The sequence below is a fragment of the Kogia breviceps genome, chromosome 6 (assembly GCF_026419965.1).
Source record: "Kogia breviceps isolate mKogBre1 chromosome 6, mKogBre1 haplotype 1, whole genome shotgun sequence".
NCBI classification, from domain to species: Eukaryota; Metazoa; Chordata; class Mammalia; order Artiodactyla; family Physeteridae; genus Kogia; species Kogia breviceps.
The window spans coordinates 83599891-83623266 of record NC_081315.1 but is presented as its reverse complement, the minus strand read 5'-3'; the positions used below and the strand labels follow the sequence as shown (position 1 = coordinate 83623266).

General features: G+C 34.5%; 1 protein-coding gene across 18 annotated transcripts in view; it reads left to right on the top strand.

Annotated features, from left to right (window-relative positions):
* The window catches only part of N4BP2 (NEDD4 binding protein 2), an 86871-nt gene extending 64052 nt beyond the window's left edge, over positions 1-22819 (top strand). For 16 of the 18 annotated variants that reach the window (XM_067036240.1, XM_067036229.1, XM_059067013.2 and 13 more), the window contains 6 exons: positions 298-416; positions 4710-4848; positions 9843-10031; positions 11375-11543; positions 18002-18125; positions 19310-22819. In XM_067036240.1, coding sequence (XP_066892341.1) covers positions 298-416; positions 4710-4848; positions 9843-10031; positions 11375-11543; positions 18002-18125; positions 19310-19355 — 786 coding nt within the window. In that variant the 3' untranslated portion in view covers positions 19356-22819. Of the gene's footprint in view, positions 1-297; positions 417-4709; positions 4849-5316; positions 5354-9842; positions 10032-11374; positions 11544-18001; positions 18126-19309 lie in introns of those variants that run through there. The other 2 variants (XR_010841078.1, XM_067036238.1) reach the window with 2 other exon arrangements.
* The last annotated feature ends 557 nt before the right edge of the window (positions 22820-23376 follow it).

The following is a 23376-nucleotide window of genomic DNA, read 5'->3' as shown; positions in this document are numbered from 1 at the left end:
GTGTTGGGTGTGTATATGTGAGTACATATACACATGCACACACATATGTGTATATGTGTGATTGTGTGTGTGTGTTAATGAACGGCTTCAAATACTTAGCAAAAAATGGGATATAAATAAATTGTGCAAGAATACTTATATTACTAATTTCAGCCTTTAATCAGTGAAGAAAGTCTGTGACTGCTTTTAAATTATTAGTCTTTTTGCAATAAAATAACCATGCTTTTGGGTCAGCATAACTAATATTGTAAATTCCATCATAAAGATGGTTTTTGTCTTTTTTTTTGTTTGTTTTAGAAAAGGGAGCCACTTATTATTGAAAAAGATTGTGCCACTAAACTAAAGGAGAAGCAGCTCTTTAAGATATTTCCAGCCATTAACCAAAATTTTCTGGTGGACATTTTCAAGGACCACAAGTGAGTGCTAGAAGGATTGTGTGTAGTTTCTGTTGTGATGTCATTGAAAGCATATGTCATGCATTTTAATCTCTTATTTTTATTTTTCTGTTAACAAAAATAATATAGGTATATTATAAACCATTTAAATGCAATAATGTAGAAAGTGAGGAGTTTCTGCCAGTTGGTTCATATTCCTCCTAGTTTTTCTCATATACATACACTAATGTATGTGTGTACATGTGTACCTATTTGCTTTTGTGTCTATATAAACACAAAAATAGGTTGTGTTTTATGTACTGTTTTGTACTTTTACTGTTATTTATTTCTTCTGTCCATACTTTGTGATCTACTCTTTTCTTTTTAAAGTCTACAGAGTATTCCATAGTATTCTTAAGTGATTTCTTAAAGTACCGTAGTTTATTTAAACATACTCTGTTTATGGGCGTTTTGACTATAAGAAAAGTTGGAAACCATGTTGCACTGAGCATCCTTGAACGTACATTTTTGTGTGCATGGGTGAATGTTATTGTAGGCTGGTTCCTAAAAGTGAAATTGCTGGTCCAGAGTGTGTATGTTAAATTTTTTTACGGCTAATGCCAAATTTCCTTTTAAAAGGGCTTTCCATATTAGTTATATGCACTGATAGCATAACCTGCCCTGGATATTAATAATCTTTAAATTTTTTGCTAGTCTGGTGCAAAAAATATTTCATTGCTGTTTAAATTTTTATTTTCCTTATTACTACTGAGGTTGAGCTTTTTTTCCATTAATTTCTTTTTCTATTAATTGCTTACCCTTTTCCTGTCTTCCTTTTGACTGTATTTCTTTCTGGATCTGTGAGACCTCTTTATATATCATGTGTAGTTATCTTTGTTAATATAGATTATAGTAATTTTTCCTGATATAGCCATATACATATTTTAATTCATGTTTTATCAGAAAGTCTTTTCCCTTATTGGTTCTGAGTTTTATCACTGTTTAAGAAAATCTGTCCTACCCCAATATTATGAAAATATTTTCTGCAGTATTTTTAATAGTTAAATTTTAAAAGTTTATCTAGCATTTTTATGTGTATGGTTTGAAGTAGAGTTTAACTTAATTGTTTTTTCCAAATGATTAACTGGATGAATAGGTTACCTTTACCCACTGATATAAAATATAATTACTAATATTTACTACTTTCTCAAATATACATTTTCTTTTATAGACTCTTTGATTCATTGAGCTATTTGGTCCTAAGTTTCCACCATCTTGTTCTAATTATTGTGGTGTTGTAGTGTGTTTTGATGCTTAGTATGTTACAAATGCTTCTGGTTTGAGTAATACATACTTTCAATCTTAATGTATTCCTTAAATTCCTATTTTAGCAAGAGTTGTTTTAAATAGATACTTTTTTAGAATCTTTGGAGAATCCAATATAGATTTTTTTTCTTTATTTTCTTAGTATATTTCATGTCAGTCACAGTAATTTCTGGAATAAAAAAATCTTTCAGGTTTTGTCTTTTTCCTTTAATGTAGTGTCGGAATTGATTTTAGGACTTTTGCAACAGTAGTTAAATGAGATAAGTCTGTGATATGCTCTTCCTGTGTTATCTTTGTCAGATTTTGGTTTTAGGGTTTAATTTGGTGTTTGGCTTAATAAAAGAACCTGGCAAGACTGCCATTTTTCTCTGTGCTCTGGAAAGTTTAAATAAATTAGTACCTTGAAGGTTCTGGGGTTGTGTCTTTTTAGGGGGAAGGTCTCTTCGCTTTTCTTTAGGGAGAAGGTCTTTTCACTATCTTTTTAGTGGTATTGCTTTATTCAGATGTTTGCTTTTTTTCTGAGTCTTTTCTGGTAGTTTGTCTTCTAGAAAATCATCAGGTTTATTATTGTTAAGTTGTATATAATATTCTGTGATAATTAAAAACATTATTTTGTATTTGATCATGTCCTTTTTTCCTTTCTTAATGTTTTTTTTTTTTCTATTTTCTTTGTTTTTGCTGTTTATCAGATTGGCCCTTTTAAAGAACAGGCTCTTGGTTTATAGATCAAAGTCTGTTTTATATTCTCTAATCATTTATTTTTGGTGATTCTTCTCTATTTTTGATGGTTCCTTTCTCTTTAAATTTGTTATGTTTTCAGTTCTTTGGTTAGTTTGTTTCCTTTCAATCTTTAATAACAAATATACTTAAGGGTGTGAATTTTTTGTTTAATGTTTTTGATATATATGTAATGTTTTGATTTTGATATGTAATATTTTCATTTTTTTCTAAATAATCTCTAATTCACTTTGACTTTCTAATTTATCCAAGAGTTTTATATTTTCTAAATGGTTTGATAGTTTGGTGGCAGAGAGGGGATTACCGTTTGTTTTGTTGTGTTGGGGTATAAGAATGCAGCCTGAAAGAGTCCTACTTTTTGGAAGCTGAGATTTTCTTTGTGGTTTAATACATGATCAGTTATTATAAATATTGCACAAAGTGCCTTTTTAAAAAAATATTTATTTACTTATTTATTTGGCTTCTTTGTGCCTTAGTTGTGGCATACGGGATCTTTTGTTGCAGCGTGCTAACTTCTCTCTAGTTGTGGCTCGTGGGCTGCAGGGTGCGCAGGCTCAGTAGTTGCGGCACGTGGGCTTAGTTGCCCCGTGGCCTGTGGGATCTTAGTTCCCGACCAGGGATTGAACCCATGTCCCCTGCATTGGAAGGTGGATTCACAACCACTGGACCACCAGGGAAGTCCCTGAAAGTGCTTTTGAAAAAGAATATTCTCTGCTGAGTATGCAGAGTTCTAAATATGTCACTTGAATCAAGTTTTTCATGGTATTATTTCAATCCACAATTTTTCTATTTATTTTTGCTACCTAAACAGCTGTTTTCTTAGAGTTATGTGTTAAAATATCCCAAGGCACTGGGGGTTTGGAGGGTGGTGCTGACATATGGCAACTCTCTTCTATGGGAACCTAGGGCAAGAAGCCCTGATGTGAAATTACTCAGAGTTGTGGTTCCCCAGGCAAGATAAGGGGAATGAGTTGAGTCCTTCCTCTCAATGCTCAGAGTGATTGGTCAGTCAGGCCCCTCAGGGCAGGTATTATGGTATTAAATGATTACCTCCATTTGTCTGCCAACAGCTGGATAATTGTCTCAGTTACTAGTAACTTCAGTTTCACCTTGGTAAGAAGGGTAGGTTCGTTCAGTTACTGCCGTATACGCCTGCAGTGTCATCTTCCAGGGCCACGCACTGCTAACAGCACCTGTGGTGGAAACTGGCTTCCAGCCCTAGGAGTGGGCAAGCCAGGTGATTGGAACATATGTATATGTATAACTGATTCACTTTGTTGTAAAGCAGAAACTAACACACCATTGTAGAACAGTTATACTCCGATAAAGATGTTAAAAAAAAAAAACTAGTTAGGATGTGGTTAATTTCTGGTAGCTTCTAGCCCCTAGAAACCCCTATTTGTTGAGCATATATGAGGCGGCAAGATGAGAGTGCTCAAGGAGAATTGGTAGTCCCAAATGGTTCCCCTTCAAGGGTTGTCTTTAATAAATTGAAGAATAGCAAAATATCACAGTATTTTGGATAACTATTTATCACATTTCAAAAACAGTCCTTTGTAGTCAGCTGTTCATTATCTGGCCATTTGAAAAGATCAAAGGCATAAATAGTCTGAAATAATGAGCAGTATAAAATCATTTATAATTTGCTTTGGAATGAGTTTTTTGATACGGGGACATTAACGTTTCAGGTGTTTGTCAATTTTTGTAGAGTTTCATATTCCACATATATAGTATCACCATGAAAATATGCCTAAATAATGTAGGGGTGGGAGGTAGGGTAGTGTTTTCGTTTTTTCTTTCTATATCCCTGCTTTTAATTTCTTTGACTAGAACACCATGGTATAAGTAAAATGTAAAATTTGACAGGATAAAAATGTCAGTTTAAGGATTTATTGTCTGTTTTTGATGTTTGAAGGAAACTGAAACCATGTGTGAATCCAACAAGGGACTTAAGTATAGGTGATAAGATGAAAGAAAGATTTGTGGAAAATTTACCTGGAATAAAAGATAAGAAAATGAATTAATTATCAATATGTTACTTTTTGGTATTCATTTAAAAATGTTTTTGAGAGCCTCTAACTTGACACTTTCCCTCTGTTCATTCTTGAGTCTTGAGATACACAGTGAGCATTTAATTTTCATGTTTAAAACTCAGAAGTGAGCCAAATTTTCATATTCTTCTAAGATTTTGAAAGATTGCTTATGTTAATGTTTCCACATAACTTTTATTTTCATTTATTGACCTCATATTTGTACTTCAACTCTCTACAGCTATTCATTAGAAAACACAGTGCAATTTCTAAATTGTGTTCTTGAAGGAGACCCTGTAAAGACAGTGGTAGCACAAGAGTTTGTTCACCAAAATGAGAATGTCACTTCTCATACTGCACAGAAGTCTAAGGAGAAAAAGGTATAGAGCTACTTAATTTTCTACAGTAATGGTAAATAATTGTGTGTGAAAATATAATTGGTTTGTTAGATAGTTTAATGATTATTTCTCACCATTTTTCATAGACTGGAAATTTAACCACCAATAGCATATTTGGTTTAGAATATCTGTTGGCTCAAAATAGTGAATTTATGGCTGATTATATTTTTTTCTTTAAAGCCTTTGTGCACAACAAGCATTGGAATTTCTGTAACTTTTTATGTGTAGACTACACAGTAGAGTATAAGGCTTAATTGAATAGCAGTGGGTGTAATATGATGGGTCTTAGGGCATAAATAATGTGGGTGGAAATGTTTAGCCATTTGAGAAGCTACCAAGCATTTTCCCCAAATGGCTATGTTCTTTTACATTTCCATCAGCAGTGTATGAGGGTTACAATTTCTCCACATCCTCTCTGACACTTGTTATCATCTGTCTTTTTGATTATAGCCATCCTAGTGGGTGTGAAGTTGTTTTATGGGTACCTGGGATTTTTTTTAATCAGGTATGGTAAGACACCCTGACATGGAAATGTTGTGAAGGAAGTTTATTATACTCACAGATCCCTAGAAACAGGAGGCATAGCCCAAAGCCACGTGAGGAAGCACCAGGGTCAAGGAAGCAAAGGAAGTAGGGGGGAAATGTGGGCAAGAGCCTTTTTTGTGGTGTCTGCGGGAAGGACTGGGCAAGGCAGAGTAATAAGCAGGTTTAGGATGGACTAGTTTGAATAATTTCAGCAGGCTCTGGGGCGTAGGAACTGTCCCTAGTTTTCTGGTACCTGGCTTTGGTGATCAGGGTATATAGATAGTGGTCAGAGAGTGAGGGCCCCATAAAGAAGGTGATTGGGGGTATGGGCCCTAGATTGGATGTTTTGCATATATAAAGCGTTCTAGCAAGTGAGTTGTTTCTTATCTCTAGGAATTAGCTAACCCCAAGGTGGTGGGTGCTGTGTCTCTGGGGGTCAGCAAGGCACCAGATGTCAAAGCATCAGAATACAGGAAATAAAAGAAGTGGTTAATACAGAAGTGGTATCTCATTGTGATTTTGATTTGCATTTCCCTGATTACTGGTGATGTTGAGCATCTTTTCATGTGCTTATTGGCCATTTGTATAACTTCTTTGAAGAAATGTCTTAATATCCATTACCCATTACAATTAAAAAAATCTCTAGTTGTATGAATTTTTATATAGTCTACGTACAAGACCCTTATCAGACATAGGATTTGCAGAATTTTTCCCATTCCAAGGGTTGTCTTTTCACTTTTATTTTTTTTTTTTTGCGGTACACGGGCCTCTCACCGTTGCGGCCTCTCCCGCTGCGGAGGACAGGCTTCGGACACACAGGCCCAGCGGCCATGGCTCACGGGCCCAGCTGCTCTGCGGCACGCAGGATCCTCCTGGACTGGGGCACGAACCTGTGTTCCCTGCATCGGCAGGCGGACCCCCAACCACTGCGCCACCAGGGAAGCCCTTTTCACTTTTTTGATGATGTCCTTTGAAGCACAAAAGTTTTAAAAATTGATCATGTGCAATTTATCTTTTTTCTTGTGTTGGATGTACTTTTGGTGTCATATCTAAGAAACTATTGCCTAATCCAAGGTCATGAGTATTTACACCTGAGTTTTCTTCTAAGAGTTTTATAGTTTTAGTGTTTACATTTAGAGCTTTGATCTATTTGGGGTTAATATTTGTATACGGTGTGAGATAGGGGTCCAGGTTCATTCTTTTGCATGTGGATATCCAGTTGTCACAGCACCACTTGTTGCAAAGACTGCTTTTTCCCCATTGAATTTTCTTAGCACCCTAGTTGAAAATGAACTGACTATAAATTTATCACTAGACTCTCAGTTTCATTCCATTGATCTGTATGTCTCTCATTATGCCAATACCACAGTCGTGATTACTGTAGCTTTGTAGTAAGTTTTGAAATTAGGAAGTGTGAGTTTTCAACTATTTTCAAGATTATTTTGTCTATTCTGGTCCTCTTGCATTTCCATGTGAATTCTAGGATCAGTTTGTCAATTTCTGCAAAGAAGCCAGTTGGAATTTTCATGGGGATTGTGTTGAGCCTGTGAATCAATTTGAGGTGTATTGCGATCTTAACAATATTGTCTTCCAATTCATGAGTATGGAGTACCTTTCGATTTATTTAGGTCCTCTTAATTTCATTCAACAGTGTGTTGTAGTTTTGAGTATAAGTTTTACATGACTTTTTAAAAATTTATTTCTAAGCATTTTTTTTTGATGCTATTAAACATGAAATTGGTTTCTTAATTTTTTGGATTGTACATTGCAAATACATAGAAATACAATTGATTTTTTATATTAATCTTGTATTCGTTTTAGGCTTTTTTTCCTTTTTTAAACAGTCCTCAATCATCCTGCTATACTTACTTATTAATAAGACCACTCAGGGATACTGGAGCACCACTTGTACGTTGCCTTTTTCCTTTGAATATTTCACCATCACTTAGCTGATATGTAGAACTTAGGTAATTTTGGTTTTCATGTGATCTGTTAGTGTGTACACAGAGCAGGAACCAAGTGATACCATTGATGCCTGCGTTCATCATGGATAGGTGCAGTATATTATAAGATTCGAGGAGTGTACGAGATGATGATGAGACCTTCAGTGCCAAACTGGGAATGAAGATTACTTTTTCACCTGATAATAGAGCAAGGCACTCTTGGTCGTTATGGAGATAGAGGAAGTGATGGGGACAAAATGTGCTTGCTCAAAGTAGGAGATGGTTAGAAAATGTTGGAATCAGGGCTTCCCTGGTGGCGCAGTGGTTGAGAGTCCACCTGCTGATGCAGGGGACATGGGTTTGTGTCCCGGTCTGGGAAGATCCCACATGCCACGGAACGGCTGGGCCCGTGAGCCATGGCCGCTGAGCCTGTGCCTCCAGAGCCTGTGCTCCACAACGGGAGGGGCCACAATAGTGAGAGGCCTGCATACCGCAGAAAAAAAAAAAAAAAAAAAAGTTGGAATCAGAAAACGGATTTTGTGAGTTGTGTAAATGTTGGCCAGAACGTAAATTTGGGTAAGTTATACTGGAGATTATTCTTAGCCTTTCTCAAAAAAACATAGCTAGGTGTCACAACACTGATAAAATTAAAAATCTTTTAAGATTTGTGAGCAGAATAGTCAGTCTTTGATATCCCAGGATCCCAAGGGATCAGAGGTACTAAAGGGGAGTATCATGATACCAGTAACCTTTTGGTTTATCTGCTTTGTTCAAGAAACTAACATTTATTTAAAACTGTGTTTTATTAATACTACTACTTTTTCCCTTTAGCCTTTAATAAAATTTGCAAGTTTGTTACCATTGGAAATGGTTTTGGTATAATAGTACATCACACTTTCAAGTGGCACTAATTACGTAAATTCTTAGGCAGCATGTATTTCCCTTGGCCCTTGTTAATGAAGTTATAGTAAACCACATCACTATGAAAGGGATGTAAAAATAAATTCTGGTTTTATTTTAAAAGAGACTAGCTGTTTGATAAAGTATCTCCCTCATGTACTGTCTGTTTTAGACCACGCCATGCAGCTTGTGGGATCTTGGTTCCCCCACTAGGGATTGAACCCCGGCCTCTGGCAGTGAAAGTGCCAAGTCCTAACTGCTGGACCACCAGGGAATTCCCTGTTTTTTCTTTTTTAAAAATAAGAAATGAAGGCTCCCTTCCCAGAGAACGAAATGTAATTTGCATTTTTTAGTATGAACACCAACAGAGAGAGACTTTAAAGCTATGAAATGTTTATATCCAGATTGTTAGGCACTATGGGCTTTTCAAAGGTCATAGAAAATGTTTTTATTATCCTCTCCCTGGAAAATCTTTGATTTTATCAGGGATGCAAGCCATGTACTCACAGAATATTTAAACGTTAATATGAAAGAAGCTTGTGATTATTTACTACTGAGCATGACATAAGGATGTAAGTCCTATGACTATTCTTAGGTAAGAGAGAACCTTGGGTTTGTTGCAAAAAATAAATTGTATATTTACAGATTTTTGACTGTGGTAATGAGTTAGGAATATGGTGACGCATTAATTTTATTCTTTTCTATTTGGTGGAGAGTGTTGAGGCATATTTGTGTAATATTATTTTCATTAACCTGTGTTTTAAATTAGTTAGTTTAGTTTCTTTAATTTAAGGTCCCATATGGGTAACAACTACTTGATAATATTTCAGAAAACTCAAAAAGTCAACACTACCATAGCAGCTAGTTGGTAGCCAGCTGATTGAAAACTGCCCATAAACCTCCTTATGATTTTTACCTACTATAAGGCATGATTACTCCACATGCCTTTCTGTTTTAACAAGAATATTATTCAATTACTTTATCAATTGTTTTTTTGGGTTTTTTTTTTTTTGTGTGTGTGGTACGCGGGCCTCTCACTGTGGTGGCCTCTCCCGTTGCGGAGCACAGGCTCCGTGACCATGGCTCACGGACCCAGCCACTCCGTGGCATGTGGGATCTTCCCAGACTGGGGCACGAGCCCATGTCCCCTGCATCGGCAGGTGGACTCTCAACCACTGCACCACCAGGGAAGCCCTATCAATTGGTTTTTTAAAAATACTGAAATAGCCATTACTTCCTTCAGTGGTTGGACTGATCCTTTGAATGGGTTTACAAACTAAAATTTGGAAAATATTGCATTAGATAAATGAGCATTATTTCTTGAATATCTTATATTCTCTCTTTTGGCTTGATTTTTTTTTTCATAATTTTAGAGAACTTTTTAACATCTAAGATAAGAATGGTTAAAGAAGGAGTACCCTTATGGCATGAAAAGGTTAACAATAGTTGCTAAGTGCATGACTTACTAGATAGACAGTAGGGAGAGTCTGTTTTTTAAGAAGAAAGATAAAAATTAGTAGAGCCCAGTTTTCATGTACATTTTTTTGAAGGTAAAGTTTGTGCTTTCTACTTTCTTTCATATTTTACTTATTATGTAACACCTTACAGGCAAAGAAATTGAAAGAGACTGAAGATATACCAAGCGAACCATCTTTCCAGGATTTTGCGTACCCAGAGTATGATGACTACAGGGCAGAGGCTTTCCTGCACCAGCAGAAGAGGATGGAATGCTATAGCAAGGCAAAAGAAGCTTATCGGATGGGGAAGAAAAATGTTGCCACATTTTATGCCCAGCAAGTAAAGAGGAAAATTATTTTTTCTTTGTCACTTACAACGTCTGAATAATCTTGAAGCAGATAATACTCATACTGTGACTTGATTAAGTTATTCTGGGGAATGTACATTGTATAAGTGATATAAAGTATCCTAATATGTAAGAAATGTATGATTTTGAGAATTCCGACCGTCCATATTTTCTTTTAGGTTGCATTCTCTCATTCAATACTGCTTCTAAACAGATACGAATTTTCTGGAGGAAAGGAAGCAGAATGTTAATATTGCCCATCCCAGGGTGGGATTACAGAGGTCTTGTGCTTTCTCTCATGCTTGAATTTTAAGTTGTGTATCACTATCGTAGTCAGAAAAAGAAAGTTACGTTAATATCTCTCAGGGAAGTAAAATTTCTACCTGGGCTCGTATGGCATGGTATTACAAGAAACCTGATTGATTTACTTTTTGTTTTCTGTGGTTCCATATCGCTTACTTTTTGTGTTTTTTTTTTTTTTTTTTCCTTTTGTGGTATGCGGGCCTCACTGTTGGGGCCTCTCCCTTTGCAGAGCACAGGCTCCGGACGCGCAGGCTCAGCGGCCATGGCTCACGGGCCCAGCCGCTCTGCGGCATGTGGGATCTTCCCTGACCGGGGCACGAACCCGCGTCCCCTGCATCAGCAGGTAGATTCTCAACCACTGCGCCACCAGGGAAGCCCGCTTACTTTTTTATGATGGAGCAGAAAAAGGTATCAAACTGGTATAACCTTGTGAGCAATAATAGCAAACCTTGAGGAATGACTTCAGGGGTAACTACAAGGTTTTAAAGGATTGAGACTCAAGATTATCAAAAGATAAACCAGGGCTTCCCTGGTGGCGCAGTGGTTGAGAGTCTGCCTGCTGATGCAGGAGACGTGGGTTCATGCCCCGGTCTGGAAGGATCCCACATGCCGCGGAGCGGCTGGGCCCGTGAGCCATGGCCGCTGAGCCTGCGCGTCCGGAGCCTGTGCTCCGCGACTGGAGAGGCCATGGCAGTAGAGGCCCATGTACCGCAAAAAAAAAAAAAAAGATAAACCAGTGGATTCCTTCTTGAGTTGTGTGTTGTTTATTTAAGTGTCCCTTTCCTCTGATTTTTGGATAAGAGAATGTGTTAGAAATGATTATTTAGTAGCTTAAGAACTATGTTATTTGTCCACTGAAATTCACCTAAATTTTGGTGCATTCTTGCATATTAGCCCATTGCATTATTTAAAATTTTACATTTGTTGTTGCCTTTTTTGTTCTTCCTTTTATTTGGGGTACTATTTGTTTGCTCATTGCTTACTAAGTAGCAGATATCAAAAGTGATTACTGATGATATGTTTATAATTAAAGGGTAGTCTCCATGAGCAGAAGATGAAAGAAGCCAATCACCTTGCTGCTGTGGAGATCTTTGAGAAAGTCAATGCCTCCCTGCTGCCACAGAATGTTTTAGACCTCCATGGGCTGCATGTGGATGAGGCTATAGAACATTTGATGACAGTTTTACAGCAGAAGACTGAAGGTAGGACTATAATCATGACAGATTTGCGCAAATTCAGGGGAGTCTGAATGTGCAGGCTGAGGATATCTGTGCCACATTTATAGATGTTTGTATTAGATTCATTCTTCAAGAAAACCTTGGGAAAGAATTCTAACTGCCATGTCCATTAACATTTTTATTTTCCTGTTTCAGTTATGTTCGTATTCCTTTGTTATAATTGTCAAAGGGAGGGCAAGATGTAATCTGAGAATCCTCTGGACCATTCAGGAATATAATACATCTTTGTTCAGTAGACATTTATTAAAGCTAATAGATATTTATTAGATGTCAGTTGCTCAACAGATGTTTAATAAAATGCAGAAGTAAATTAGGTGATAGGATTTTTATAGAATTATCATAAAGGCAGGATTTCTGAGTGTTTGCATTATGGTGGTATGCCCTTCTCCCTTTCTGCTTGTATTTTGTCTTTGTGGGTCAGTAGGAATGCTACTGCCTGCCTCTTACAATCAATATCATGTACTTTATATATGTTAAAGTATCTTGTTGGTTTATCATCTTGTTTCCTTTTCATCACCAGATGGTAGCATTTGGGAAAATTCAATCTGTTGTAGTACCCCAGACTCTAATACTAGGGAGTCATCTCCTCATAGCACTACTAGGATATTTTTGAATTTTCAACTTGGCTTTCTCTTTGTCTTACATTTTATTGTGGAGACATGGAATCCATGCCTCAGTTATTACCCTGTGGTTCAATAATACTACTCTGTCATTGATGGCTGTATTGTTCTGGTTAATTAATTTGTATATATTTTAGAAAGTTTTATACTATACGTTATATAGGTTTATCAGTTCAGCACATATAGGTTTTACAATTCAGTTGTAATTAAATGCTTGATTAAATATAATAGATTTTAAAAGTTTATCATGAAAACCACATTGAAAAAGTTGCGAGTAAAATAACGAACACCTCTGTACCCATGAATGTAAGTAACAACATTTTATTGTATGTGCTTCATATATATATATATATATATATATATATATATGTATATATATACATATATACATATATATATATATATATATATATATATATATATATATATATATATAGTTGTTGTTATTGTTCCTCCCTTTGCATTATCCCCAATCCTTTTCTCTTTCTTCTCTCCCTTTCTGATGGAAATCAACATCCTTCAGTTTGGTCTGCATCATCCTGGACAGTTTTGAAAATACGTTTACTATGTGTATTGTACGTTCATCCATAATTGGTCTATAGTAGCCTTTTTGTGAGTTTTAAAAAATGAACATACATGGTGTCACACTATATCATCAGCCAAGCCACTTATTTTATTTTTACCCAATACAGTTTTCAAGATCTACTTATCTCAACGGATTGAGTTTTTCTTTTTATTATAACTGCTGTGTAGTATTGTGTGACCTTATCATAATGTATCCATTCCTCTATTGATGGATGTTTAATTATAATGCTGCAGTGAGCTTTATTTTGCATATCAACATGTGTACTCTTATCACTATCCTTTTTCCTAGCTTTTTATATTGAAAAATTAAAAACCTGCAGAGAAGTTGAAAGAATTGTACAATATACATATTGTATAAATTTTGTACATATATCCTTTACCTAGATTGATCAGTCGTCAACATTTGGTCACATTTGTTTATTATCTCTAGAATTTTTTTCTGCTGAACCATTTGAGAATAAGTCTCATTAAACATTGTGGCACTTTACTTTTGCATACCTCAGCATGTTTATCTCTTGAGGACAAGTTTATTCTACATAATCACAATACATTATCACTTTTAAGACATTTAACATTGTTATAATGATGTTGTCTAATATACAGGCCATATTCAGATTTTTCCAGTTATATGGAAATGTCCTATGTAGCTGTGTGCCATGTTCCACCCCAAATCCAGGATCTAGTCATGCATCATATGTTCCAGTTGATTGTCCCAAATCTGTAGCCTCCTATAATATAGAAGAGTTCCTCAGTCTGTTTTTTGTTTTCCATATTATTGACATTTTTAAAGACTCCACGCCAGTTATTTGGTAGATTGCCCTACAATTTTAATTTGTCTGATTGTTTCTTCATGATTAAATTCAGTTTAAAATTTTCTTGGTGAAAATACTGTATAGGAGATGTTAGGTCATCCTTGGGGAACTAATCAAGAGACATATATGGTCAGTTTGCCCCAGTATTGGTGGTGTTAAGTTTGATTTCTTAGCTTAATGTGGGACTCTATCATATCAGATTTCGCTTTGTAAATGTACCTTTTCTCCCTTTGTAATCAATTAGTAAATTTTGGTGATTGATACTTTGTGACTGTGTGAATAACTGTTCTCATTTTGCCTAATGATTTTAGCATTCACAGATGATCCTTGTCTGAATCAATTATTATATTAGTGGTTGCATAATGGTGTTTTTACAAAAATTTATTTTTTAAAATTTATTTAGTTTTGGCTGTGTTGGGTCTTTGTTGTTGCACGTGGGCTTTCTCTAGTTGCGGTGGCTTCTCGTTGCAGAGCACTGGCTGTAGGCACGTGGGCTTCAGTAGTTGTGGCATGCGGGCTCTGTAGTTGTGGCTCACGGGCTCTAGAGCGCAGGCTCAGTGGTTGTGCTGCACGGGCTTAGTTGCTCCGCAGCATGTGGGATCTTCCTGGACCAGGGATCAAACCCATGTCCCCTGCATTGGCAGGAGGATTCTTAACCACTGAGCTACCAGGGAAGTTCTCATAATGGTGTTTTATAATTTGTATTCCTTCTCTGTTTATTAGCAGACATTCTTTGATAAAGTAGAGGATCCCCCTCCCCCAGTTGTGTTTTAAATAGAATTTTGAAAATCTTGGAGAAAGAACGAGAAAACAACAGTAAAGATTAGAAAAGAGAAAATTTAAGAGCAGTTTAAATACATTATTTAATCTGGAGAAAAGAAAAGTAGAAGTATTATATGAAAGTATTATAAGGGAATATTTTGTCTATAGAGGATGAATAAATCATTTACTCAATAAAATTTGATTATCTTCTATATTCTAGACATCAGGGATAAAGCAGTGAAAAAGACACACAATCCCTGTCTTTATGGAGTTTGCTGTCTAGTAGGATAGATGACAGTGAATAAAGAGTTACATAAATGGTTAGCATTGTAATAAGAAAGTACAGGTTGCTATGTTTCATTTAGCATAAATTCCCAGATCCCTATATAATTGTTCCTTGGCCTGTCTCTACATTCTCATCTTGTGTTTTGCTTCTTCTCCTTTTCTTTATGTTTATCTACACTATCAATTGTTGACCTCCAGATTAAATTAGGCTCCCTATTGAAAACCTCTCATAGTACTCCTCTGTATCACAGTACTTATAAAAAGCTTGTTGTTTAATTGATTATTAAATGTCCATCTTTTTGGCCAAGAATTGAGTCAGTGATGATTATTGAATCATTATTGTATATTGAGCCTTTCATTCACTACTTTTAAAAACTTTTGAATAAATGACTGAATAAAGGATAGGTATTCCTCTCATTTTATAGATAAGGAAACTGATGATATAAATAGTTTAATAAAGTGGAAAATAATAAGTGTCAGGATATAGAGAGTTGGAACCCTCATATATTGCTGGTGGGAATGTTAAATGATATAACCACTGTGGAAAAGGTTGACATTCCTTGAAAGGTTAAACACAGAGCTACCATATGACCCAGCAGTTCTGCTCCTAGGTTTGTACACAAGAGAATTGAAAACACAATTCATGCACACAAAAGCTGGTACATGAATGTTCATAATAGCCAAAAGGTGGAAACAACCCAAATCTATCAACTGGTGAATGGATAAAAATCCATACAATGGAATATAATTCAGCCATAAAAAGGAATGAAATGCTGATACGTGCTACAACATGGATGAACCTTGTAAACATTATGCAGTGTGAAAGAAGCCAGATACAAAGGGCCACATATTACACGATTTCCATTTATTGTACATGAAATGTCTAGAATGGGCAGATCAATAGAAACAGAAAGTACATTAGTGTTTGCTGGGACTGGAAAGGGGGTAATGGAGATTGACTGCTAACAGGAACAGAATTTCTTTTTGAGATGATGGAATGTTCTGGAATTAGATCATGTTGATGGTTACACAACATTGTAATGTACTAAAAACTACTGAATTGTACATTTTAAAATCATGAATTTTATGTTAGGTGAATTTTATCTCAATAGAAAAAGTTATGAGAATAAAAGTGTTAAATAATTTGTGTAAGGTGATACTGGATCAGACCCAAGATACAAAACCTTTTTGGAAGCCAAAACCCATCTTGTGCGTGCTACCTGTGGTAGCCTGTAGTTACTGACATCACCAGCAGATGGTAGTATTGTTGAATAGAAATGTGTCCAGGGGAAAAAATCTGTGGCTCTGCCCGACATTGCTTTTAGTCGTAAAAAGATGATTGTCAAAATTGGGGATGAATTAAAAACATCTGACCCTTTTGTGTCTTCTTATTGAACTATACACCACTACTACTCATGAAGCCTCTTTTGCCCCCAAATAACCAGAAGCAGGTAAAGCCTTTAGATCTGACTACTACTTTATACAGATTTATAGGGAACAGAGGAACATGTTAGATGGCACCATGGGGATACAGTCAGCAAAATCCAGACTGAAAATATCTAGGATAAATGATCTAATTTTTTCAACAAATTGTAAAAAAAAAAAAGATAAGAAAGCGCGCGCGCGCGCACACACACACACACACACACACACACACACACACACACACACACACACACACGGGGAAGGAGAACCTTTAGATCAAAAGTTAAGAAATATATCAACCAAATACAATGTGTGGATTTGTTTCAACCCTGATTCAAACAAATCACAGTAAAAACATTTTTTTGAGACTACTGGGGGACATTTTTAGCCATTTTTAGAAACATATTAAGGAACTATTTTTAACTTTGTACCATATGATGGTGACATTGTGGTTATGTTTCTTTTAAAGAGTCCTTATCTTTTTGAATACATACTGAAATATTTACAGTTGAAATGATAAGAAATCTGAGATATGCTTAAAAATCAGTTTAAAAAGGTGATAAGCAGGATTGACCTGAAATTTGGGAACCTAAGCATATTATATTAATTCATTCAATAAACATCCTCTGACACCCTACTTTGAGGCATGTGAGAACGTTTTTGGGAACATTTTCAGAAAGGTGAAATGCTGTAAATAACTGATGAGAGGAGTGGTAGTGAAGGAGTGATGAGAGCTGAATTATGGTTAGTTGAGAGATTTTTTTTTTAAGTAAGCATTTATTTGTAATATCACATACATAAAGAATAATGCACAAATAATTATTGTATAGCGTAAAAACTTTTTACAAAGTGAATACCTGTGTATAGCCATCACCCAGAGAGAGTTGAATTTTGAACAAATGTTGCTTGAAGTTATGGAGGTGGATCTTAAGCAAAGAAGGAATTATAAATGCAGGAGCAACATATCCACTAATTCTAGTCTAAATATTGCTCTGGAGATATGAGACTCGAAAAAAAATCTGTTTGTGGATCTGATGGAGTCTTAGGGCAACTTACTGAGCAGAATATGGAATGTTTATGTATTTTATGCTAAAGGTCAAAACTTGTGCTATTTATAACTGAGGAATAAGTATCTATTGAATTATTAAATCAACTCCTATTATTAATAGGGTTTTTTTTGTTATTTTGTTGTAGCTATTACTGACTTTCAGGATTTATATACTTGATTTTCACAAGGTCATTTCCAAAGCAGGAGCTGTGGTCTTTTAAGAGTCTCAGGTTCATTCGATATTTTAAAATCATCTGTTTGGAAGAGTTTCTTAAGTTAATAATTGATTATCTTTAGCAGTAAGTCTGTAGTCCATGCTATAATTAGTGGATTTGCTAATGGTTATTCCTGAGGATGATATTCTATAAAGCAGTTGCCTTATACCCCATTTTATTGATAAGGAAATAGGCACAGATAGGCTAAATAATTGTCCATGGTCCTATCACACAGTCATTTAGTGGCAGAGCTGCTAATCAGACCAAAGCTGGGTGGCTTCAGAGTAATAGAGTTGTTGTAAAGATTCTTAGTTAATAAATATGTCACTTAAAGCAATGCCTGACTCCCATGTGTGTAATAATTGTTAAGTATCATTAATATTATTGTTGTCATCATTATTTCAGAGAGAAATTCTGATAGCACATGGAAATCTCTCTCCCCACAGGAGAAGTCCCACTTAAGTCTTTAGGTGGATGAGTTGCTAGGAAGCTTCCATACTTAAAGTGTAGATGAAACAGTACATTTAAAAACATTAATTTGGGGATTTTTAAAGTGATAAATCTCTAAATCCTTATGAAAATTATTTCACACGCGTTTGAGTAAAGGTTTGTTTTCTGTTGAGAATGTAAGAGAGATCAATTTTAACGGTTCCAATTCCTGTCATAACAGAATTTAAGCAGAATGGTGGTAAGCCCTATCTCTCTGTGATTACGGGGAGAGGAAACCACAGCCAGGGAGGAGTTGCTCGCATCAAACCAGCTGTCATTAAATACCTCACAAGTCATAGCTTCAGGTGAGTATAGATTTCTGTTATTGATAATGGCCGTTGCCCATATGCAGATGGTAAACACTAATAGTTTGCTCAGAACAATTTGTTAAAATAGTTAACTAAATTTAACCATCTGATTCTAGCCATAAATTCATGACTAGATTATGATATAACATTCCTTTCTAGATTTATGATGTCCACTAAACCAGAAATGAAAGAAAAATGTTTGTTTTTGAAGTAATCATTCTACAAAACTATTTCTATCATAAACTAAAAATCTAAAAGAAAATAAGTATATTTGTGTTTTTTTGATAATGTATCATTCAAGGTAGTTAGATTATACATATCCTAGTTTAAGGTTGCTATTTAATTAATTCCTTTGAAAAGAAATAATATGTCTGTGGATTTTGAAAGGAGTTGGAGCTTCTGCTAAAATGTGGTTATAATTTGGATGTATTTAAACGTTAGTGGAAATCTCCAGTTATGAATTTATACATCTTCATAAATTAAGTGCCATTATTGATCTTAGCTGACAAACATGAAATGTCCTTTTTCATTAAGTGGTTATGAGAAATCTAAGTATCCTCCTTCCCTTACTTCTAGTTTCAATGAGTGTAAAATATTTTGTTTATGTCATGTAATAAAATGTTGGCTATATTATAGAAAATGGTAGTGTTAATTCTGAGCATGAAAATAGATGACATTTTAGAGTTACTTTTACAAAAGGAGTAGTTAGACCACAACATTATCATGTTGGGATTAATGATCTGTTTTAGAGACTTGTATTTCTTTAAATTTCACAGTGAGAGAGTTGAAAGCATTTCACGGCCTGATGAATCAGACTTACCTATTAAATTTCTTGGTACTGTTACAATGCATAGAAATAACGTAATGCAGACATCATCTTATCCTTCATACAGCTTGCTGTTGTTCATGAGGGTCAAATTCAGGCTTGAGAATTTTAAAAAATCTTAAATTGTAATAACTACTAAATTAGGAGTAACCCCCAGCCTTAGTCATGTATTTATTTTGACAATAGATTAAAAGGAACATAAGCATAGATATTAGTGCTGGATTTAACTTAAAGGAGAGTGTTTTGATAGTGAATATTATGTTTAGCATAGGCACTTGAATTGATTACAAGATTATGTTTCTTAATCAGTTTGAAATTCTTATCTTTAAAATAACTCTTTTTTTCATTTCTGCAGGTTCTCTGAAATTAAACCAGGGTGTTTGAAAGTCATGCTAAAGTAAAATAAATGTCCTTGACTTAAAAGTGTGAAGGTTTGTAGGTTAAAATTAGTTTTATTTGTGGTAATTTAGTCAACTGTACTGTAAATGTGTGTTTTATTAGAAGTAATGTCCAGTTATAAAACAGAAAAACATTATGTTTTTCAAAATTCAAGAGAAGTTTAATTTTTTACTGAATCACTTGCCAAATATGTTATCTATTAAAAGTATTAAAGAGAATTTTTACTGATTACAAAATATCTAAGAAAACTATCAGCTGCAGTTTTAAAGATTGAAATGCTCTGATTCTTTCTCAGATAGAAAATGTAACCTTTATATTAATTGTTGTTTGACATTTAGTAAAGTCTTAAAGGCTTCTATGAGAGGTATTTAAAGTGCTTTGAGACCTGGTTTATAATACAAGCCCTTCAAAAGCTTGTATTTAAAAAAGAAGTACTAGTACCAGTAGTAATGAAAGAAAGGAGATCTAACAAAAACACTTGAGGGCTTTTTGATTTCAAAACAATACAAAAAAAATCATTTTGCTGTATCCTACAGGAAGGAAGACATGCTGTTGCAGTTTCTTCTGCTTTGTATATGATTGTGATCTCTTACCTTTTGTTCCTTTGTTCTGTGTGTGTACATTTTCTAGGAGTAAAGTTGGAGTCTGAGATTATATTGCAGTTTTATACCTTCCATAGGCAGGCAAGTTTTCAGAGAAGGAGAAATGGTTAGATATCTACCAAGTGCTGCTGTCTTATAAAACTGCTTCTAGTCTTATAGAACTGTCTGTGTAAGTGGTATTGAAGACAGTACTAAAGAGCTATATTTTATATTTGAGGCATGTAATTTCTAAACTATAGTAGGTCAAAATCCTATTAACTTAAATAGATATAGAAAACTTTTTTGATATAATCATAAAAGAAATTCTTACAATTTAAAAGTTTTTTACCTTTATTTTTAAAAAGAACCAACTTTCTGAAAGGAAACTCATTGACTTCTGTTTTGTGGTGAGCTAAAAAGTCCTGTTAGTATGTCAGTTATAATTTCCTTTACACAAGTTTAGAGTGGCGAAGTATAATTTTGCAATGTGAGACACTGGCTTAAATAAATTTGACTTTGGATATGAAGGATATTTTCAACATACATAATTTTAGCAAACAATTGTATTGCTTTTTGATAAGCTTAAAAAATTATTTGGATCAGGAATGATATGATTGAGCTATTACTGGAAGAATCCTGAATTTCAGAATGCTTTCCCAAAAGAACAGACATTTTAATTAAAATAAAATTAAAAAAATGTTTTTATATATCATGAAAGCATGCTTGCAAAAGAAGAGCCATATCATTGAATTTATTTCCACAAAAATAAAAATATATGTTTATTACTTAGAAATAGTGACTGGTATTGAAGTATTATTCACATTTGTTATGTTTGTGGTAATTTGTTAAAAAAAAAGAAAAGAATGCCAACAGTTTGGCATTATGTTTTTTGTGATGTCTAGAAGAATTGTGTACATTAAAAATAAAGCAATTCCTTTCAGCAACTTATTATAAAACTACAACTGTTAATGAAATCTTTCTACATATAAATTGATACGATTTAAGAAATGTGAATAACAATACTAAAACCTAGAATTGTTCTAGTGTGTGCAGCTGCATACTCATTTTCTGTGTTTTTATATTTCCTTACCCAGTTTTAGAAAACATCACTTTTGAGCACTTCAGCTAGACTTATTTCAGTATTATTTATTATAATTATGATTGATGTGGGAACAGTCAAAAAGAACAAGAGGTAGGGTATTTTGTGGGCAGAAACCAAATGAAAGAACCTGTGTTTTGTATTGTATCAACTCTAATTTTATGCTTTATTTGGTAAATCTAGGGTATTTCTTCTTAATAATCCATAAATATATAGGCAAATTTTGAGCGTCATAAATGTTTTTATGAAGTTGTTTAGTACCAAACTTCCCCCTACCCCACTATGTAGCATAGTTTAACCAACACATAATTATGAAAGAAAATTTTATAATTGCCCCTTTCTTGTTTTGCCTATTTCTAAATCCTGTATGCCAAAGGTAAACAGAGTTTGAGGATTATTAAGTTTTTCTCCTTTGCCCATTTCTAAATCCTGTGTGTCAAAACTAATGATAATGTGGGGATTATCAAAGTTTTCATGTATGTATTGGTATATTTGTGCTAATATATGACTTATTAGAATGGCTCTTTGCAAAGTTATTAATATTTTAAAAGTATAACACTTCTGTAATTTGCAAGAGTTTAGTAACAGTTATATTCTTTCAATAGTCTCTTACCAGTATCTACCAGGGGAAAAAGAGAACTAATGTGGAAACCACAGGGAAAGTGGGGTTGGACTGAGGGGACTCTTAACAGTATTTCCAACTATTCATTTCCTTCCTTCAACAGGAGAAATGGAAGCATGTTGTCTTACATTTATTGGCTGTTCATATATCTCTATATTGTTTTCAAGTTGAGGTTTCTTCAATTTATTAGTGTTTCAGTACTACTTGCAATTCTAAGGCCTTTAAATGTAGGACATATTGTATAGTAGAAATCCTGACTTTAAAGTGTCTTGTGTATTATAACACATTTTGAGAAGAAAAGCTAAATAATTCTGTTGGTTTGTTTCCAGTCCTTTGTTTTGGTCTTTTTCTTTTTAAATTCAAGTGTTTTGTATGCTTAGAAAAAGGACATGTATAAAAGCAAGATTGGTTATTTCTGAGCTGGAAATTGGAAACTTTGAAACTCAGGAAATTGCTCTGACAATTTTTTAACTGCTCTCAATTTAAGAAAATGACAAAATGTATAAAAAAAACACAAATAATGTGTGCTGTTTTTTCCAAGTGCTTTTTCTAAGTGCTTTTCCATTGTGCAACTGAGGTGAAGTCTGATAATTTTTCTGTGTGGTGGTTAAATATTGCTTATTTTTATTTACATGGTAAAGAAAACAGATTTAAATGTTTGCGTGGCCAAAAAAAATTGTCATTTAAAAGGTGAAGTAAGTTTGTGTAGAATGTATGTTAATGGTGCTTATTTTTAAGATGTAATTCAAGTTTACAGTGTTACTTAATGTCTCTTTGCAGAATTTATTAGAGAAATAAGGCTAGAATACATCTACATCCCGAAGAGCTTTTTATAACTTCACATTACATGATGATGAATTTTATTATTTTCCTTAAAGTTGAGCAATTGAATTTTATGGTCCAAATGATGAACCCTGATTAACAATTGATTGAATTAACCATAAGACTTCTCATTAAAATATATTGCAGCTGTCAGTTGGAGAATATATTATAAAATTTTCAGATAGTATATAAGAAACAAAATACTTTTATTTGTACTATAAAGAAAATGTAATTTTGCTGTTAACTCTGTACTTTTTTATTGAAAATGTTTTATAACTTTTCTTTTAAAATTTCTTATGAAACCATTTGCAAATTACATACTTAATTTAATAAAATACTTTAACCACTGTCTAGTGTGAGGATATCCTTCATTTGATGTGGTAGGGTTAGTGGTTTAAATATTAAAATATATGTGTATGTGTAACTTTGTAATTTCAAGGGAAAAGGGTCAAAAATTTTTCATTTTTGTATCACACCTTTTATTCTAGTTTAAATTATTTTGCTATAGCAAATAGGGGTCTACTTTTGAACCAGGTAAATGGGTTGGCTAGATTTATCTTTTCATAACCTTATATCTTTTGACTGATGTCAAAATTAAGAATTGCATCTCTGGGGCTTCCCTGGTGGTGCAGTGGTTGAGAGTCCGCCTGCCGATGCAGGGGACACGGGTTCGTGCCCCGGTCCGGGAAGATCCCACGTGCCGCGGAGCGGCTGGGCCTGTGAGCCATGGCCGATGAGCCTGCGCGTCTGGAGCCTGTGCTCCGCAAAGAGAGGCCACAACAGTGAGAGGCCCGCGTACCGCAAAAAAAAAAAAAAAAAAAAAAAAAAATTGCGTCTCGAAAGGATTCAAGTAATACTTTAATTAATATTAAAGACCTTTGAACTTTATTCACCTCCGA